This window comes from Dama dama, chromosome 5, assembly GCF_033118175.1.
Source record: "Dama dama isolate Ldn47 chromosome 5, ASM3311817v1, whole genome shotgun sequence".
NCBI lineage: Eukaryota > Metazoa > Chordata > Mammalia > Artiodactyla > Cervidae > Dama > Dama dama.
This window is the reverse complement of record NC_083685.1, coordinates 104306815-104326889: the sequence shown is the minus strand read 5'-3', so window position 1 is coordinate 104326889 and position 20075 is coordinate 104306815. Positions and strand designations below refer to the sequence as shown.

Sequence of the window (20075 nt, the reverse complement as noted above, 5' to 3'; positions counted from 1 at the left end):
CCCACCCCGGCAGGGCTCAGGGCCTACAGAGGGCCCCAGACCAGCACCCCCTGTGCTGACTGCATGGCGTGTGTTTTGTCTCGGCGGCAATGACCATTCGGGGGTGGGGGGCAGACCAGTCAGGAGTGCTGGTCTGGGGTCCCATGGACCTGGGATGGCCGATTGTGCCTACCGGCACCTCCCACGTCAGCAGGTGACCTGGATGGATAGAGTCCAGGAATGGGGAGGCGCCAGGGCGGCAAGGAGGCTCTCAGAGCCTGGGAAGGGCACAGCCACAGTGGGTCAGAGGCAGGCCTACCTTCGCTTGTGACGCCCTCCTCCAAGTCATCGCCCTTCTGTGGGAGAGCAGAGAGAGGACGTTAGTGCTGTCCCATGGCCACTCCCGCCTGCGGCCCACCCCCCCAGGGCAACACCCAGTGACATTTCCTACTTCCCATCCTGAATTCTGCAAGAGCAGAATGCTGCTCTCATCTTATGGGAGAAAGAGAAACTTTTGTTCTTAAAAAGTAAAAACAAAAAGCTGAGGAGGCTCTAGGTCCTCCAGAAAGGTCAGAAAGAAAAAACTGAACTGTGCAGCTCCTTCCCTGCTGAAACTCGGGGCAGGACCGCAGAAGAGCCGGGAGAGGCCAGGCTCCGGGCGCCCCTCCACTCCACGGACCTTGGCGGGCAGCTGCATGGCACTGGGTGGTCAAGGCCACGCCAGCAGCTGGAACCGCGTGAGGCCTGGAGACATAGGGGCTTGACCCCAAGGTGCCCCGGCAGGGGGTTGGCTGGGCCCCAGCCTCCTAGGAGCAGTGCCAGTCTCTTCCCATGCCCCGATTCGGACACTGAGGATGCTCTGGGCGGTCAGTTCTGTTTGGGGGATGTGGGGGCCACTGGGCCCTGCACAGACAGTGATGGGCGGTGGACATGGCCCCGTCCTCCTTCCTGCCTCCGCCCCTGCTCTGCCCTCGAGTGTGGGTCCCCCTTGTAAGGTGAGGTGGGCCAGGTGTGCCTGCCTGCTCTGTGACAGCAGCTATTTCTCTCCAGGCGTTCTCTCGGGAAGGACCTAATGGGCGCCTCTTCCTCCCCTGGCATGGCCCGCAGGCAGCGGCTTGCAGGGCAGTGATTGTCTCTGGAAAGCCTGTCTCTGGGGCTGGGTGGGTGGTGTGCTGGCCCGGAGCAGCAGGAGGTCCTCCTAAGGTCTGCCGTCCCAGTGGGGGGCCTGACAGGAGGTGACAAGAAACAGGAGATGAGGTGTCCCCAGGTCAGGGCAACAGTTCCTTCAGCCATGACGTGGGCAAGCACCCCTTTCCAGGGTGCATTTTTTTAACATCCCCTCAGGGGGTGACAGTGCTTGGCGGGGGGGCCGGGGTGGGGTGGGGACCAGCCAGCGCAGCCTCCCATCTCAGAACCTGCTGCCATGGGGAGATGCATGACATCCTAACCTCCCTGCCCATCTCTGGGGACAAAGACAGTGGCCTCTGGGGCCAGTAAAGCCAAGATGCCAGGCTACGCTGGGGAAGGGTGATGACAGTGATGGAAAAATAAACACCCACTCACAACTGTGAAAATTTCACAATTAAAAGAAAAAAATGAAAACCAAAAAAAATTAAAATTAAAAAACGCACAAAAACCAAAAGAATCCAAGAGCACACAACTGGAATCGCAGAGTGACTGGGAAAAGTCAGGGTGCGTCTTGCAGGCGCCTGCCCAGCCTCCCTCCTCCACTTCCCAGGGAGCAGCCCCTGGGGCCCCCAGGCCAGCCCCAAGGGGCCCCGGCCTGGGCCTCGCCACTCCCCACCAAGACAGAAACGTGGAGTCTCACCAGGTCGGTCCTGAGCCACACCTCAATGTCGTCCATGACCGAGGGCTGCACCACGGGGATCTGCGGAGGCGGCAGGCAGCGGCCAGGCAGCCCCCAGCCAGGCAGGGAGACAGAACAGCGGACACGTCAGTGCAGGCAGCCCGAGGCAACCAAAGGCGCACAGAGCGGACATGTGGGGCAGGCGGGCAGCAGCCGAGGGAGGCGGCAGGGAGGGAGGCAGCGACTCTAAGAAGCGGGGCGGCGGCCGAGTGGGCGCGGGGAGGAGGCACAGTACGCGTTCTTCAGTGGATAACTTTTTGACTAGTGTGTCCGCCCTTGGTCCCAGGGCCCAGGCAGGACGGGGAGGCCGCACGGCAGCCCATGGCCCAGGGCAGTGCAGGGCACGGGGTTGGCAGGGGTATAGACTCTGCTCACTGAAAGGATCCTGAAATGCGTCCCGGGGCATTTCCGCATGGGGAGGGCACCCAGGCCTAGGGGTGGCCTGGCCCACAGCAGCCCAGCACATTCCTCCACCAGCAGACACAGGCAAAAGCAAGCATTCTGATGACCAGAGGGGCCGTGGGCTGTGGTCATCTGTGTGTCTCTTTAGTGGGAAACCCGCGAAGCAGCCGGAATGCAGCAGCCTCCTCTCACTCCACCCTCCCCTCCCAGCCTTCAGCACTGCCTGTGGACCCCCTCCCCTGCCCATCAAAGGGAAAAGGGCACCTGAGAGCAGGGGAGGGGGCGGGGGAGCAGGGGAGGGGGCCGGGGTCCTGAGAGAAGGAGGGCGCCCAACCATCGCCTGGGCCTTGTCCACGCCGGGGCTGCCTGTGCCAACGGCCCGAAAATCTATTTGGCTGGAAATGGTGAAGCTGCTGGCAGATGTCATAAGATAGTAATGTGATAAGAAGTAAGAGTAACCTTTAACCCCCCTGAAGTCACGCTAATGAAATGTTGGCTCCCTGCCTACAGAAATGGGTAGACGGCCCTTGATTGAAGTGACCTGTGTCCTCACCTAGGCTGGCCCACAAAGTACCTCTTGGGACTCACTCACAAGCCCACTGTTTCTAGAAAACTCTCCAGCACTGTGTCTGCAGCTGGGTTCACCCCAGGGCCACACAGCCAGGCCGGCAGACCCCATATCTGGCCTCCACAGGCGTTTCAGAAAGGTGCAGGCCAACCTCCACCAGATTATTTGTATTTATTCGACCTGCTGGGGCCTTACGAATGCTGGAATGAAAAACCACCCTGAAATGACCATGGGGCTGAGGGACATGTGGTCCTTGCTCTGCAGGGCGGGCCGCCGTGGGCACTGGCAGCACCTGAGGCCCCTTTCCGTCCGAGCGAGCGGAGCAGGGACACCTGGGGCACGACCTGCTGGGTTCATGCTTGCCGGCAGGGTTTCCGCCCAACACAGTCTCATGACAGGAGATGCCAGTTTTCATTACTGTGATTCTTCTAAGCTGGCATGCCGGCCTCGGGGAGGACGCCTGCCACCTGCCAAGTTCCCAGAACCCAGTATGGAGAGTCAGCACATCTCTAGGGAGAAACCGGCAACTCCAGCTGCCAGAGCAGGGAGTCCCTGAAGCCCACCAGCCTCAGCCTGCCCAAGTCGAACAGAGAGACTCCTCAGGTTGCAAAGCTTGAAAAAAGCCGCTAAAGGGGCCATGGGCTTTAAGCCTTCGTTACTGTTCAGAATGATCCCCTGGGGTCAGGGATCATGCCCCTGTTTCCCCCTCTGGACCGATCTTGAGAGCCAGCACGCTCAGAAGATAAACACTGACCTGTGAGAGGCTCCTCACCCCTCGAGCGGAGGCAGCTCTCCCCTCCCCTGGGTGGACTTGCCACTCTTCAGGAGCTCCCTGCCTCTGGGCCCCGGCCTCATCTGTGAAATGGGGCGATAGCTTCCACCATTCACCACCCTGGAGCCCTTCACTTCGGGCTGCACGTTCTAATTCAGAAACCCAGGGCCTGGAGCCCTGGGCCTGACCCCTGACTGAGAGGTATGGAGTAGGTCCAGTGTGGGTGGCAGGACAGCTCACATGACCTTGGGATGGGCTGCGCTGCCTGGCTGGATACAGCGCCTGGGCTCACGAGCCACCCACCACGTGGTCGATGTGGGAGCACTGCGCCAGGGCAAGGTTTCTGTGACAACCAGGTGTGTCAGACACGCTGGACACTCAGCTGCCCTGTGAACAGCCCCAGCCGTGGGCACATCCCCAGGCCCGAGGAATCTCAGTGTTGTCACCCTGAGTGACCTGGGCTCTGACGTGGTCTGCGGGGAGCACCTCCTGGGCAAGGGGGCTGTGGAGCGTAAGGTGGAGGAAGGAGATGGAAAGGAGAGAGAAATAAAGGCACCTCTCATGTGGGGACTCCGATGAGGATCTGCACCCGGACTCCCTCACCCAGGATAGCTAGATGGGCTGTCCTCAGCCCTGATCTGCACTGGCTGCTGGCTGGTGAGCGGCTCTCTCACTGGCTGGCTCACTCACCAGCCCAGGAGGGAGGGGGGCTGCCACCAGCTCAGCCATTGCCAGGCGCCCTCAGCTGCATCTGGGGGCTGCGGGTCTGCACAGGGAGCCCTGCCTCCACCCCAAACCTGGAGCAGACTCTCTGCTAACCTACTGCGGTTCCTGCTGTGCTTCCCTGGCTTCCCCCTCCCCCCCCCCCACCCCGCCATGTGCCCCTCTGAAGCTCGGAGAGGCAGGAGGACGCTGAAGCCGGATGGGGCACCTACACTGCCCCCCACCCCGCCGGGCAAGCTGCACCAGAAGGTTCTCAGGGCCTCTCCTCCCCACAGGGAAACCTGCGCTGTTTCCAATGAGGCCAGAGCCAGTGGTGCGCTCAAGGGTGATATCCAGGGGCTGTGGACCCTCCTGATAGCCCGCCCTCCACCTCCTCACCACCATCTATAAGTCCTTGGTCTCACTCAATAGTACAAAAAGTTTCCAAGCAAAGAATTTGTACTCCAGCAGTTTGGAAAGACTTGGGTTTCTATGCTATGGGAAATAAGGCAAAGCAATTAATATACATTATTTTTAAAAAAAGAACAAACACACTGCAATCAGACAGGTGAGATGCGGGGTTAGTTGTTAGCTGGGCTTATTTCTGAAGTCAAAGCCTGGAGCTCTAGGTGGGGCCAGGCAGGGGTGGCGCCACCACTGGCTGCCAAGCCACACCATGTGTTGTGGGCAGTATCCTCTTTTGCAGGGTTAACAGGTCCAAGGACACACGATGGATCCTCCCAGTTTGGACAATGGAGGGAACATGCTCTAAGGAGTCCTGCTCTAAGGCCACTCACACGTGTGGGGTGGGGCCCCAGCCTGCCCCAAAGAAGCAGACGAGGGCCTGGCTAACCTGTCTCTCTAAGGTTGGCCCTGGGCCTGGGGCGGCAAGCAGGGCTGTGAAGGAGTGGGCGATGACCCCGAGTGTGGCTGGGCCCAGTCACCGGCTCCAAGCTGGATGGGCAGACTCTCTGGCCCGGGCTGTGGTGGCCTTGCCACACCTGGCTCTGCCAGGAGGCCCTGTGCCACTCACAGGCCCAGGCATGCTGGCCCAGCCTGGACAGCCCTCCACTGGCCCGTCCTGGCCCGGGCTCCGGGGGTCAGTCCTGCTTCCTCCTGGAGTGTCCAGCGTCTCCCGCTCTGGCCCCATGACACACAGACCTCTGGTTTCTGCGGCAGAGGCAGGTAGCCAGGTGGTGGCTCTGTGAGAGGTGAGCTGCTCTCTGTCCGGCAGGCAGGTTGGAGTGGGCGACCCCTCTGTGCACAGACTCGGGCCACTTGATCACGAGGCAGGAGGGACCCTCCCAGGCTTTGGCCTCAGACGCCCTACTTCCCAGGGCTGATTGTGTGTGTGATCCCAGTGCTCCCGCCCCGGACTCCTCTCATTCTGTTCCTGTTGTGTCTGTATCTTCAGGGGCCGCAGACCCTTCTGGGGAACACAGTGGGCACAGACCCCACCAGCCGAGGCCGGCCACGTTCACAGCAGCGCCCCCCCCCCCCCCCACCACCCCCAGGCAGAGGCCACAGGACTCGTGCTCATCCTGCAAAGTGAATACTGCCCAGAGCTCCAGGGACAATGAAGGGGGAAGGGCCCTCCCCTCACTCCTGCAAACGCCCAAGCTCAGCAGAAAACCAGAGCTGTGTTTCTGGGGCTGGAAGTCTGTGGTTTAAGGAGACAGACAGGAGGGGGAGACTGGGCACCCACTGGGGTGGGGGGTGGCCCTGGACTGTCCGACTCACAGGGGCTCAGCAGGCGACAGAGGGAAGTGCTGGGGAGACAGGGGGTCAGCGCGGTTGGTGACCGCTCACCATTCCTTGGGCTATGAGCCAGCTGTCTATGGGCTCCAGGGCAGAGTCCCCACCTTTACCTCTCTTCTGGGTTGAGGACAGAAACGTCCCAGAAAGGAAAGTCACAGCGAGACCCGTGGTAAAGAAGGCAAGAGCCGGTGTCATGGAAACAGAGAAGCTAAGTCACCGAGGAGCTGGACCCAGCACCCCACCCCCTCCCAAACGCCCCTGCATAAAAGAAGGAATTAAGTACAGGGGATCCCAACAGGGCAGGGCACACTCAAGCCCTGTCCCCACCCTGGGAAACCTCTTGAGGCCAGCGGGGATGCCTCCCTGCCTGGGACTCTTGGGGTCACCAAGGGGCGACGTCACAGAAGTAGCTGTGGCATAATCATTTCTGTTTTTTTTCATTTACGCTTTTTTTCCTCTTTTTCCCCTTTCAGTTACCTGTGTGTTCCTTTTCCAACTCTTAATGTGAATGCTGAATTTGGGGATATTGCCTTTTTACATAGTAAAAGAATTTAAAGCTAAGATTCCTGATTTGGATGTACTGTAGAGGTGCGGTTACACACTTTTCCCCTTTTTATTGTGTTCTTAATTTCACCCTTGGCCCAGTTTTCATTTTCAGGTCAGCACTGTTTAGGATATAAACAACAAAACCTGAAATACAGGCCTGAAGACACATGTAAGTGTGTGTGTGCACAGACCCACGGACACAGACATACAGACACACACAGAGACAGGGATACGCACACACAGACACACAAACTCACAGACACACAGACATGGACATGCACAGACAGGCATATGCCCTCCACAGCCTCACATACACACACACACACACACACATATACACACTGCCCTGCCCACAGGACCCCTACTCCCGCGTCCCCCATTGAGCAGGACACATGGGGAGCAGCCTGTCTTCCGCAGGTGGAGATGCTGACAAGAGGGAGGCGGCCAGGCCAGGCACCCGCCCGCCCAGGGTGAAGGGTGAGAAGCTGGCCACGTTCCTGAGCTTGAGTCTCAGGCACTGGCATTGGGGCACACCTGGGCCAGGTGGGGCAGGCCTGAAGGCAGAGAGGGAAGTTGACCAGGCCAGCTTGGCTGGGGGGGCCAGGGGAGGGGCCTCACCGGCCCCCTGGTGCCCTGAGTTAGGGGGAGGCGTCCTCAGCAACAGGAGACACTGGACCATGACCACCAGAGCACGGAGCAGAGCCAGCCGGCCTCAGGGGTCTGAGGGGGCGGGGCACCGAGAGCCACAGTCGAGCTGGCTCTCCGGTTCCCCCTAGTGGCCGGTGAGGAGAGATGCACGACTCTCTCCAAGCTGCCTAAACCAGAAGGGACCAGGGGAGCAGCTTTCCTGCAGACAGCAGGCCACAGCACTGCCACCTGCTCGGGCCACCTGGACAGAGGCTGCGGGAGGCCAGGGGCTGATGCTGAGGAAGCACTGCCCCTTGCTAGCCCAGGACAGGGGTGGGTAGCTGTTCTAGAGCTACGGTCCACCCCACATGCATTCATTCACTCACAGCCACACGTTTCTCAGGTAGGCAGAAAGAGCCATTGCGGCATCTGGGGCCCCAACAACCCGACCTCCACCCTCAGCGCTGCCCATCCCCCTGCAGCCCAGCTCCCCAGCCAGCCCAGAACACAAACCCCCTTCTGATAGAACAGGTGGGTGGACCTGCGGGACCTCCTGTCCCTTCTGTGAGGGTCTTACCTATTGGGGTGCTGCCCAGCCCAAGGCACTACAACCTCTGGAGACAGACCTTCCCTGACCACAGGAGCCCTGGAGCCCAGAGCCACCTCGGGGGGCACAGCAGGGCTCCCAGTCAGACCTCTTGGGGTGCAGCCCTGTCCACTGCCCACTCTCGGGCTGCCCTCGCAGTCCCCACCTCTCGGGGCCTGTCTTCTCCTGGAAAAGCTGACACTGGGGTCTCCCACAAGGTGGGGGGACTCAGCGAGCTGACGTGGCTCACCCAGGTCTGCCCTCTGGTCTGCCCCCACTGCCATCAGCTTTGCCTAACTCTCTAGCCACCTTCACCACCCACCCCACCCCATCCCCGGCCTTCCCTCCAGGCAAAAAAGCAGGGTTCCAGACCTACCACTTCGGAGCTCTGTTTACGACCATCAACTGCCGAAGCAGGTACTCCGACGGCCTGGGGGTCCTCGTAGGCAGGCCTGGGGACAAAGGAGCACAAACGGGGTAGTCATGGGGATGGACGGAGGTAGACTGGTCATCCACTCTGGCCATAGTACCTTCCTCACGAGTGCTTGGCAGCCTTGATATTTAGGCCGGGGTCTGAAGGCAGCTGAAGCCAGGGGGTCCAGCTGCTCACTTCCTCTGCACCTCAGTGTCCCCCTTTCAAGTAAAGATATGAGGTGTCTCCAAGTAACAATATGAGGTATCTCTAAGGCTCAAGGACAGGGTGCTGCGAGGGAGCGGCCATACAAAGAAGAGCAGCGATCTTGGGGGGCATCTGACAAGTGAGGGGGGTCTCCCGGTCTAGGGTCAGAGTCTGTCACGCATTGTGCGGCTGTCTCTTCTACTCCCCGACTTCTTGTGCTGAAGTGGGGCCTGGGGCCCTGCTCAACCTGCTGAGCCCTGAGCACAGACCCAGAGATCTGGATGCATCAAGATGCTGGGCCCTGGAAGGTGGGTCAAGGCTGAACAGAAGGCTCCCAGTAGCAGATACAGGGGGCTGTGTGTTTTGGAATCAACTCCCACAATTCCAGATGGCTTATCGTGGCCAGAGTCGCTGTCAGGGAAGCCACTGCCCACACCCCCGGGGAGAGGAACCAATTTGCTGCCTGCCTGCCACACCCTCTTGCCCACGTCACACACACCGCCCCCCCCCCCCACAGGTGGTTCCTGCAACCACAGTGACGAGTAGGGGTAGCAGCAGAGCCCAGACTTGGACAGACTGACACGGCCTGGATGCCGACCTCACTCAGCATGGGTGTTTCCGGCCAGGTTCCAGCAGCCAGAGTGTGAAGTCCTGGCCCCAGCGAAATAAAGGCCCCGCTGTGCTGGCCATTGGGGCCAGGCCAGGGTCAGCCCCCCCAGTGTCCCCAGAGCCACCAGAAGGGCCCCCGCGTACGGGTTGCGCTGCTCAGCTGAGGCACTCCCTCTGGTCTGGGCGAACACGTCGAAGCTATCCCGGGGCTGGCACTGCTGCAGTGAGCTCAGGGTACCGCTGACACTCTCTGTACCCAGGTCTGCATACAGAACACAGCACAGGTGACCACAGATGTGGGCCTGACCTCAGGAAGGACCACCGCCCCCCCCAGTGGACTGCCCCTGGTGGGTGGAAGTCCTGGGGGGCAGAAAGGTAGAAAACAGCCACAGCCCCCCACGCTGCTCCAAGACAAGGGCAAGCAGTGAGCAGGCGGGCCTTGCAGGGCACGCCAGGAGCCAGTCACATTGGCCATGGACCAGGGTCCCTTATGTGACAAATATTACATAGGTGCCCACAGGCCACCAGTCAGTTGCCGACCCTTCCAGGCCTGGTGTGGCCTCAGCAGCCTTCAGGGCTGCAGGTCCAGCACCTGAGGAGCTGACACCGGTTTACCGCCCTGGCCCAGCTGACACTGAGAAGGAGATAACTTGGGCCACACAGGACGTCTGCATGCAACACAGAAGCCACCTGTTCTCAGCCTCCAGTTCCTTGGACCGCCACCCCCCACTCCAGGTTTCCAACAAGTTCAAACTCTTAAGCTTAGTGAGAAGCCTTGAGCTGAAGCTGGCACAGCAGGACCTGGCCCACGCTGCCCCATGGACCGCCCCCCCCAAGGCCAGGAGGTGGGGGGAGGCCTGGGACACTCACCCAAGCCAGCGAGCTGGGAGGAGAGAGAAGATGGGGGTGCTGTGCTCCCCACAGTTGGGCTCACCACGGCTGGAGACCCCGGGCCCAGGTCTATGAGGTTGTCCTCTGTCACTTCACTCAGCACCTGCCAGGCAGGAGACGTGCTGGTCCAGAGGGGAAAGCCCACAAGATCCCAGGGATTCCCTGCAGCCACCCACCAGGGATGTGCCCCCAGCCTCCCCCTCAGAGCTTGCTCTTCCATCACCCTAATATTTCAACCACAGTTAGGAAAACCAGAGGTAAGGTCAAATCCAGGCCAGTCTCCTGGCCCCCAGGCAGTTGAGAAGGAACACTCACCCCATTAGTGGCATTTTGAGCTGATCGGCCTGACCTGTATCGTTCGAACCTAAGGGGGAAGGGAAAGTGGAGTAAGGAGGGTGCGGGGAGGTGGAGCTGTGGTGCTCGCGGGCCCGCAGGCCAGTAGAGACCGAGGCTCATTTGGGGGTCGGAGAGCGGTACACTCACACCTTTGTCCTGCCTGCCTTTGCATGGGGTGACTGGGGTGGGGGTCAGCCTCCCCACGGGCACTGCAGCAGAGGGAGGAGGTGCTGGCTGGCACGTCCAGGAGGCATCAAAGCACACCCTGGCTCCTCTGGCTCAACTGTCACTCACTGAGCTCCTGTGGCCTCCCAGACCACAGGCACCTCTGGGCCCTGCAGGGGCGCTGGGTCAGCCACCTTCCCTGGGGGCATCTCAGATCCAGGTGAGAACTGCCACCCTCCCTGTCCGGCAGCTCTGCTGGGGAGTGAGGAGCTGAGGTGCTGGAGGAAAGGGTGGGGCCCACGGGCTGGCACCTGGAGGCGGAAGGCGGGCTCAGGCCCCAGCAGCTGTGCGGGGGTCAGTCACCAGACAGAGGACCTAGCCTGGCCAAGGACAGACTCTCCTCTCCTGAACTCAAGGCATTCTGTCCCAGGCAGGGACCAGCATGGCAGCCCCAACACTGCAGGCTAAGGCCTCTTACAGCTGGGGCTCTGCTGGGGTTCCCGCCCCTCAGTGGTCCCCACCACGTGCTGCAGTCACGCCTGGTGAGCAGGGATCCCAAGGACAAGCTGGGATGTGGTTTGTACTCAGTCTACACGGACAGGAATTCTAACCCACCTGCAGTTCGTGTGCTGGAGCACCTCCCCCATGCCCTGTCCGTCCTGTCAGAGGCTCTCTGGCCAGAAGGTCTGCCAGTGCCAGGCTCTGCCTGTGTATCACCAGTACCCTATTCCTGAGATGGGTTTACTGGGTGAGAAGCTCAGTCCATCGAGACTGGAGACACGGGAGATGCAGGGCAGGGCCCAGGGCTCTAGGGCTGGGAGTTGAGCTCCCCCCGACCCGGCTCTACTCCTGTGCCCCCTGGCACTCAGGGCCCCGGATGGCCCCACATTCCTACCGTGGTCGGCCTGTCACCCAACTGGCGGACACAGGGCCACCCACTGCTGCCGCCACAGCTGAAGCAGAAACAAGGCCCGGAGTTGTGGCACCCACAGCAAAACCAGCCTGAGGCCCAGATGCCCATTGGTCATGTGGACCTTCTGCAACGCCAGGTCATCAGGCCAGGGTCTGCAGCCCGGAGGCCACCTCATCCTGAGGGCAAAACGCTGGCCTGGCCAAGGTGCTTCTTAGGGCAGCCCCCTCCAGACCCAGGGTGGGAACCCGCTCACCACCACCTGCCTGCTTAACACTGCCTGAATCCCACACTTCTTCCCGAGGGAAGGCTCCTGGAAGGGAGAGAATATGCAGGTTTGCTACCTTGAACCCCAAACTGACTTGTCTGCAGGAGGAGAGAGAGAGAGTGCCCACGGCAGCAGCGACCGGCGGCATTCACACCCCTTGCCTCAGAGCCTCCAGACACTGACGTTGCAAAGGAGAGGATAGTCTCTCTTTTTAAATATGGGAAAGAGGAAATCCCTGGTAGAGATTTCCCCCCTTAATCCTTTGCAGATTCAGGTGCTCCTCCAAGGAGCAGATGCAGGAGCCAGGGGTTCCCGGCCGTTCTCCCTCCTGGGCGGGAGGCATGGGACCAGCCTGAGGCTCGCGGAGGGCAGCGCCTGCCTCCACGCCCCCGCCCCGCCCCCTGCCCTGGACCGCCCCGCCCGGCCCGGGCCCCGCCCCCTGCCACAGACTTTGCCCCCGCCCCCGCCTACCCCCGCCCCCCACCTCTCGTAGCGCAGGAAGACGTTGTTGAGGTCGTCGTTGACGTGCAGCAGCTCCTCCGTGACCTCCTCATTGCACACGCGGGAGATAAGCTCCACCACGCGCTGCTGCATGGCGCGGCAGGTCCGGTGCAGCTCCTGCGGACACACGGCCCGGCTACCGCGGGCTCGCTTCGGAGCGGCGCGTGCCGACTCTAGAAGCCACCCCAGGGCCCGTGCTCTAGAACCCACCACAAGGCCGGGCGTGTGCGCGAGGCCTGGAGGACACCACCCCCCCCCCCCCCCCCCCCGCCACCCCCAGTAGATGAACAAGCGTCCTAGTGTGCGCTCTGCTGTGTGCGGACTGCAGGCAGCGGCTCCAGCACCGGGCACACCTGCCCGAAGAAGCGACAACACCGGCCTGGAGAAGGCGGGACTGCAGTCAGCCTCCCATGGAGCCCAGCCCCTGCGGGGTGTCAGGGCTACAGCGAGCAGTCCTGACCCTCAGCTGTCCGGGATGGGAAGGGGGTGGGAGAAGAGGTGAAGCTCTGCCCAGAGCCCTCCCACGCCCAAGGCGCTGTCCCCCCAACCCAGTACCCCACCCAGGGTTCTGGCCCCTGCCACGACAGCCAGGGTGCCTCATCTGCTTTCACCTGTTTAATATGCTAGGGGTCTCTGTAGAGTTTTACTCCTGGAGGAAGGACCCTACAGAGCATTTGGGAAGCACTAGATGATTTCTGAAGGAGACCCAAAGCTGTACACTAGTGCCTGGCTCCTGTGACCTTCAGCTGAAGCGGAGGGGGCAAGACAGCCCCCGACCCACTGTCAGGGCCTTGGGTGTGCCACACCTGGGCCAGCACCCGGGGTCCCCTCATGGAGCTTCACCTACACATGGACCCAGATCATGGGCCTCCTGGGGTCTCTGCAAAGAAAAAGTTTTACCTTCTCCTTGCTTCAAACTTTTAAGTTATTATATTAAAAAGTTACAAAGGACAAAAAAAAAAAGAAAGAGATTGTATAAGTGAGAAAGACCACAGAGCATAAAGATTTGTGCCACCACGGACACGCACCGACCACCCTCAGGGCCTCCAAGCGATCATCCACAGCCAGACGCAGCGACTCCAGGCAGACCTTCCTGCCTCCCTCCAGCTCCACGCCACCCAGACAGGCACCTTCTTCCGGTCCTGAGCTGAGACAAGGCAACCGGAGCCTGCTGAGACAGCTGAGACAGGAACGTCCTCACAGCGGACAGTCTCGGTCTGGCCTCCTGGGCCTGGGTCTCAACAGTGGGGTGAGCAGCTGGTCACGGCTCTTGGTGCAAATGCCCTCCATCCATCAGAGCACCTGGCAAAATATCCTTTTCCTGTCTAATTAATCCCCACACCTTCATCTTTTCTTCAGGGGACATTCTCATCCCCACCTTGCAGAACAACCTTTTAATCATCTTGCTGGGTTCCCAGGAGCAGGGAATGGGGTCCTGCAGATCTGCGCTCTGCAGCTACAGAGGAGACGGAGGAAGAGAAAGTCTTTGTTGACGACAAGAGGGGAATAATGAAGCTGAACACATAGTCAACTATATTTCTCTGGAGAAAAGAGTCCTGGCCATCTCGGTTTCTATTGAAATGAGATGCAAGAAGCAAGAGGGGATAAACCGTCTGCTATTTGAAGAGACAACGTGGGGCAGGGCTTCTTCCAGGAGCCTTCCAGGCTTTGGGGGACAGCTGTGAAGGAATGCCTGTTCTGGGCGCCACTGGCTTAATTAAATGTTATCGCTAACTGCAGACAAAGCTGCAGAGGCTGTTCTGGGGGCAGCAGGGGCATGGCCATCGGCACCGGCATCCCAACGATTCCAAAGGCTGGATTCCCACGTGCGACCGAGGGCTGAGCTCCAGCAGACAGAGGCAGAGCCTCAGGTTTCAGGCCCAGACCTGGGGCCCACACGAAGCCGGGAGACGTGGCTGGAGAGCTCTCGAGGGAGATGGAGGTTCCCCAGCACTGCCTCCTGCTGAGAAACACCAGCGAGGGAGGGTGGCCGATCACAGCAGTGAAGGACCTGCCGCACAGGAGATGAATTCATGTTGCTCAGCTGGTGGGGCCACAGGCAGGGGGTGGACGCGGACGGACAAACATCACAGCCCCAGTGGCTCTGACAAGCTATGCCTGGCCCTATGCTGGTGACTCTTCAGCTGCTTTCCAGTCCTTTGCCAGGGCAGTGATTATTCCAGGCTCCGAGTCACCAGCTCCTGGAAGGGGACTCAGGCACCCCTCAGCTGCGGCTCTTCTGCTCTGTCGAGTTGCTTCCCAAAGTCTATCCGAATCCTGTGTTTGGAGGAGGAGGTGCTTCCCAGGCCTGTCACTGAGGATGTTCAGGAACGAGGGTGTTGGGCAAGCTGCCGTCGGGGGGCCAGCATAGGGCAGGGCTGGACCAGCTGCCAGCAAGTCTCTCCGGCCCAGAGAGAGGCCTCTGTGCTACTCCAGGCCCTGGCCTCACCATCCCAGGGGGACTCGGCCTTGCCTCGTCCACCTTGCTCCAGTCCCTGCTGCTCCACAGGTCCTTCGTGAAATGCAGGAGGCCGTTGGTTGCCCTCCCAGATGCTGGTCGCCGCCGTGGTGTGCCTCGCTGACACCTTCTGCTTCCCTCTTCCCATGTCCTCCACCTCCTACCCAGCAATTTACACTCAAATCCGCAGCAGCTTCTACTGGCGTGAACATTTGGGCTGATGACAAGCCCATTTATTCCCATCGTGAGCTCTGGACAGCTCTGCCCTGAGCAGTCTGGCTGCTCTCCAGCCCGACCCTTTGCCAGCAGACTGTGGCACTTTCCCACGTGGAGCCTTGCTGTCCAGTGCAGCCCTGACCCCCGGGAGACCCTGCCTGGCTGGCTTCCGGCTGTGGGGGAGGAGAGGAGGGGGGTGTCGGGGACAGCTTGAGAGGCACAGCCAGCAGCCAGCAGACCCTGTCTGCTCATAGCGCTGCCGGCTTGTGAGTCTTTCGTGCCAAGAGGACAGCCTCCCACTGGCACCCAGGGCCATCCTTACTGTTTGGTTCATAAGACAGCAGCGAGCGGGCAGGCTTAGAGTCAGAGCAGAACAGAGAGGAAGGAAACATCATGGGAAGCAAGCTATTTTTGAAAACTGTGAGCTGACGCCAAGAGATCAGGTTCTGTGTGTCTTGGCTGACAGGCTTGTTTGAACACACACACATACATGCACACACACACGCAGAGTGCATGCTGTCTGGTCGGCCCTGGCTCTCTTGTTTGAACACACACACACACTCACACACACGCAGAGTGCATGCTGTCTGGTCGGCTCTGGCTCTCTTGTTTGAACACACACACTCACACACACGCAGAGTGCGTGCTGTCTGGTCGGCCCTGGCTCTCTTGTTTGAACACACACATACACACACACACGCACACACACACATGCAGAGTGCATGCTGCCTGCTCAGCGTTATCTGTCTTGTTTGAACACACACACACACACACACATGCAGAGTGCATGCTGTCTGCTCAGCCTTATCTGTCTTGTTTGAACACACACACACACACACACACACGCAGCGTGCATGCTCTCTGCTTGGGATTGGCTTTGTTCCACTATGCCCGCTGCCAGGACCTCCATCCTGCCCACTGCAGACTGGTCAGCAAGAACTTGGTGCTGACACAGCACAACACTGCCTCAGGAGGCCCCCTCAGGTCCTGAGCCTCGGGTAACTCCTGGAAGATCCTCTCAGGCCGCGGATGGAGGCTGCCGCGTGGCTGGCACATGGGCGAGCTGGGAGGCCCTCCACTCTGTGTCCAGAGCAGCTGGTGGGCCTGGGCCCAGAGAGATGGGCTACCCACGGTTGAGTGCCCCGAGGGCAGGGACCACAGCCCAAACACCTCTAGGCTGGCTTCCCCACCCCCTCCTCAGGGGCTGGAAGGGGCACGACCAGCACCACTCAGGCCCAGACCACTGGTGCGGGCTCTGTGCCCTCCTGAAAGACAGCAGCAGCGTGCCCACGGCAGATGCAGTGTGGCCCTCAGGCACCAAGGCCAGCCTCCCTGAGTGGAAGGTGTGGCAGGTGGTCCCATGGGCCACACCGTCAGCTCTGCCCTGTCGCCCAGGCATCTGCTCCTGTGGGAGACCCTCCCTCACACCACGTTCTCCCCACCCCCAGAGGGGCTGCCCCTGCAGGCTGAGCCGCTGCCACTTCCCAGACACCAGAGCCTCTGAGACGGTGTGGGGAGGGCTGGGTCCCAGCTCTGGGCTCAGTGGACATGGGGCAGGAGCCCTGTGGGCCAGCCATACTCCTAGACCCCTTTCTGCCAGGTTCCTGGAACTGCAGGTAGCCAGTGGGCAAGGATATGAGCCACCCTGGCCCAAGAACCTCAGTATCACCCCAGATGTCTCACAAGGAGCCCCTAGGAACAGGAAGAGTTGACAGTCCCTGCATGTTTGTGACATTGAGTGAACAAAACAAAACATAAAATTATACACGTACTATCACCTCATATGGAATAAACACAGAAAAAATGTCTGAAAGAAAATTCACCAAAACCAACAGTGCTTATATGTGAATGCTGGGATTAAAGGAAATCGTTTTCTCCTTTGTACTTCCTTTCTTTTTTGACAGGTCTATAGTCTACAACTGGCATTTTGTAACCAGGAAGACAGGTTTTTAAGAAGAATAAAGAAGAAAGCGCCAGGGACTGGCCTCTGATGGCCCCAGGATGCATGGGGCCGATACCGGCTTCCTTAACTCGGTCCCTCTCAAGGATGGGCCCAAACCCTGAGCCGCCTCCTGTGACCGCGGCCCAAATGCCCTCACCTGCAACAGCTCCAGATCGGATGAGTCCTCCTGCCCAGGGACCATCTCAGTTAGCATCTCGGACATGACCTTTGTGTTTCCTCGAACAACATCCAGTTCACTCCGCAGTCTGGCAATCTGTGGGGCCGGGGGGCGGGAGGGGAGCAGGCGGTGGTCAGTGAGCTGGATGTGGCCTCGCTCGTCTGCCTGCGTGAGGGTGCCGGCAGCTGGGGTCCCCGGGGGCAGCACTTGGGTGGGGCGAGGGGGCCAAGCAGGGCCTGCAGGGAACACGAGCCTCTCAGGCCCGTTTCTGCTCCTTCACATGCTAGTGAACGTGGTGCCCAAGGTCCCTGCAGGGCTGGGGGCCTTGTCCAGGAAACTCACAGCTGTAGACTCTGGCCCGGGAATCAAAGTCTAACCACAGCAGCCAGCATGAGCCACGCCTTCCCCACCCAAGAACCCACCCAGGGAGGGGGCCGATCCCAACTGCCAGCCCCCCAGCACAGACAGCCTGTCAGGGGAAGGTCTCGGTGGCCGTCCACCTGCAAACATGTCTACCATCCCTTTTCTCAGGGCAGGGAGGCCATGTGCCGGCCATGGTGGGGTCCCTCCCACCTCTGCCTCCACAGCGGGCGGCCTTCTCACTGGGTAGATCTGAGCCTCTTCGGGCCACGCATGGTCATGATGTTCACAGCTCAGCTCCTGCCTGATTCCTGCCCACCCTGCCCCGGCCCTGTGCTTCCACTCCCATCTCCCCTACCCGCTCCAACTTCCCCACCCCCACCTTCAGCTCCATCCAGGGAGGCCTGGTCTGTCTCCTGGGAGGGAACCGCAGACAGCTGGCAGGTCACCCGTGGCCCCAAGTGCGCAAGTACCTGCTCAGAATTGGCAGTGATGGGGCCCACAGTGCTCAGAGCCGGAGCCTGTGGGGCCGAGTAGGGGCCGCTGCTCGTCCTCGGCTGGGACTGGGACTTGGGTGTGTTCGCGGCGGGGTCCACCTCCGGGACGCTCTGGCAGGGCAACCACAAAGGCTTCTGTCAACCCAGGCCACCCATGCAGCCGGCCTGGCACCAACCCCCAACACTGCTCCCACCCCGGGACTGCACGTCAGCCTGACCCCCTCGCCCCCCACCTCTCCTTCCCCCACTAACCTCACAGGCACCCCATGCAACCCAGAGAGCCAGACCCCGCAGCCTGAGGGCTCTGGCTGCCCTCACTCTGTCAGGACCACCACAGGGTCTGAGCAGAGGGCCCGCTGCTATGGAGGAGCCCCTCAGGAGACCTTACATGGTACCAGAAGATGACATTTTGGCCTTTGCAAGTAGACTAATGTAAATAGTAATCATGTAATTTACCGACTGTCCTCTGTAATCATATGAACAATACCGTTCTGTTATTACTCAAAAAATAAAACACGTCTGTTTACCCCACAAAGCACAGCCAAGGGCCTGGAAGATCCACGCGAGAAACGCTGGAAAGTCCAAGTCCCCATGCTTCCCTCAGAGCCCCTGATGGCCTCTTAACGTGAGTTGAGAAGCCTGAAAGCTGTTCTTTGCCCCACGAGCAGTGAGGCTATCAGCCCCTCGGCATCTGCAATGTGGAAGTGGAGATGGAGGGGCTCGGGGCCCCAGGGAGATGCAGTCCCCCGGATGCCCTGCTTGGAGAGCAGGCACCTGACCCTCCCAGGATGGAGCAGCCACCTCCTGACAGCATCCTCACTGGTCCCTGGGGTCACAGCCCCCATGATGGGGTGAAAACTGGGGGACACTGCTGCCCCTGAGGCCCCACAGACAGCTGTCTCCCTCTGGCACCTCTTTATTGTCAACAAGAGAAGCCCTGGAGCCCTAAGGAAGCTGCCGACAAGCTGAACAACCCAGAGAGTATCTGCAATGGGCTCCTGAGAGGCTCACCCGCTGCGGCGTGTGGATGGGGGACAGCGCGTCCAGGTCAGCCATGGGGAACTCCACACCCTTCCTCTTCAGCTCCTCATAGGCGTGCACAACCCCCGTGAGGTCAGGGCTGCTCCGGAAGGCATCGGCCCACGCCTGGAGGGGAGGAGGGACCTGTTAGTGGTGCCGGACACTCAGGGCCGCAGCCCAGCCACTCTGCTCCTCCTGCCAGCACTGCCAGGCTAAGTTCAGATGGAAACAAAGCACAAAACCAAGTCCAACGTGGGGCACCTCCTAGAGCAGTGACAAGAAACCCCACCCAAGTCCTGGGGCTGAGCCCAGGTGACGCGCCTGACCACGACTGGCTGCAAGCCGTGTGGGACAGGAGTGTGGCCTCCTCACTCTGCACGGGGAGGCCCAGGCTGACCCCAGGCTTCCTCATAGGTCAGGGAACACAGAGCCCATGCTGTCTCACAAACCACAGACCCTGCCAAGAGCCCGGCCTCCGAGGTCTGCTTGTCCCATCTGAACCTGCAGGGACTTCACGCCCATGTCAGGACAGCCCAAAGTGGCCACAATGCGGAGCACAGAAGCACCCGGAGCCCCTGCCTCCACCAGCTGCCCTGGTTGCGCCACCTGATTCAAACCCAGCTCAGTCCTGTGACTCCACCTTCAAAATGGGCCAGCTCTTAGTCTCAGACCTAAACTTTAGGATCTGAGAATGGCCCACAGCCTCAAGGGAGGTCGGGGAGAAACAGGGGTGCGGCAGCTACTTCTGGCACGGCCTCTGCCGTTACTTCTGCAGGAGGGTGACAGCTCCAGGAGCTCCCCCGACAAAACTGACATTGAAGACCTCAACTGTCCCTTCCAGTCAGTGACACTTCTCAGGGCACCTGCCCAACAGCCATCAACAGGCCCCTGAAGGCACTAGAGGGTAATGTGTGCCCAGCTGCTGGGTCAGGTCCTCTCTCCACAGAGCCTGGCCAGGCCTCGGGGGGCTGGGCTGCTCTCTGGGGAGACGCAGGCCTTGGGAGGTGGCCATGAGCCAGTGGGACCAGGAGGAAAGGCTGAGGACCCCGTTCATTCTCCGTCTGTCCACCTGCTCTCCTCCATGCAGGCTGGCTGTGAGCACAGGACAAAGTTGTTCAGAGGGGACTGAGTCTGGAGGAGGTCAGACTTCCCAAACAAGCCACCAGGGCCACCTTCAAGTGCCTGCACCTAAGGCCCAGCCCAGGGCTGCACAGGTCACCCAACCAGCAGGGGCTTTCCAGAACATGGTGGGGGTCTCAGACTTGCAGTAGGGAGGCAGGGACCAGGCGCTTTTACAG

General features: G+C 60.4%; 1 protein-coding gene across 4 annotated transcripts in view; it reads right to left on the bottom strand.

Moving 5' to 3' along the window:
* Nucleotides 1–20075, bottom strand: part of TOM1L2 (target of myb1 like 2 membrane trafficking protein) — a 73099-nt gene that overhangs the window by 3607 nt on the left and 49417 nt on the right. The window contains exons 5-15 of one of the 4 annotated variants that reach the window (XM_061143666.1): nt 18769–18903; nt 17734–17868; nt 16880–16996; nt 12090–12223; nt 10242–10290; nt 9906–10029; nt 9180–9297; nt 8184–8259; nt 6100–6165; nt 1808–1867; nt 299–335 (exon numbers count right to left, since the gene is read on the bottom strand). In XM_061143666.1, coding sequence (XP_060999649.1) covers nt 299–335; nt 1808–1867; nt 6100–6165; nt 8184–8259; nt 9180–9297; nt 9906–10029; nt 10242–10290; nt 12090–12223; nt 16880–16996; nt 17734–17868; nt 18769–18903 — 1051 coding nt within the window. The other 3 variants (XM_061143662.1, XM_061143663.1, XM_061143664.1) reach the window with 3 other exon arrangements.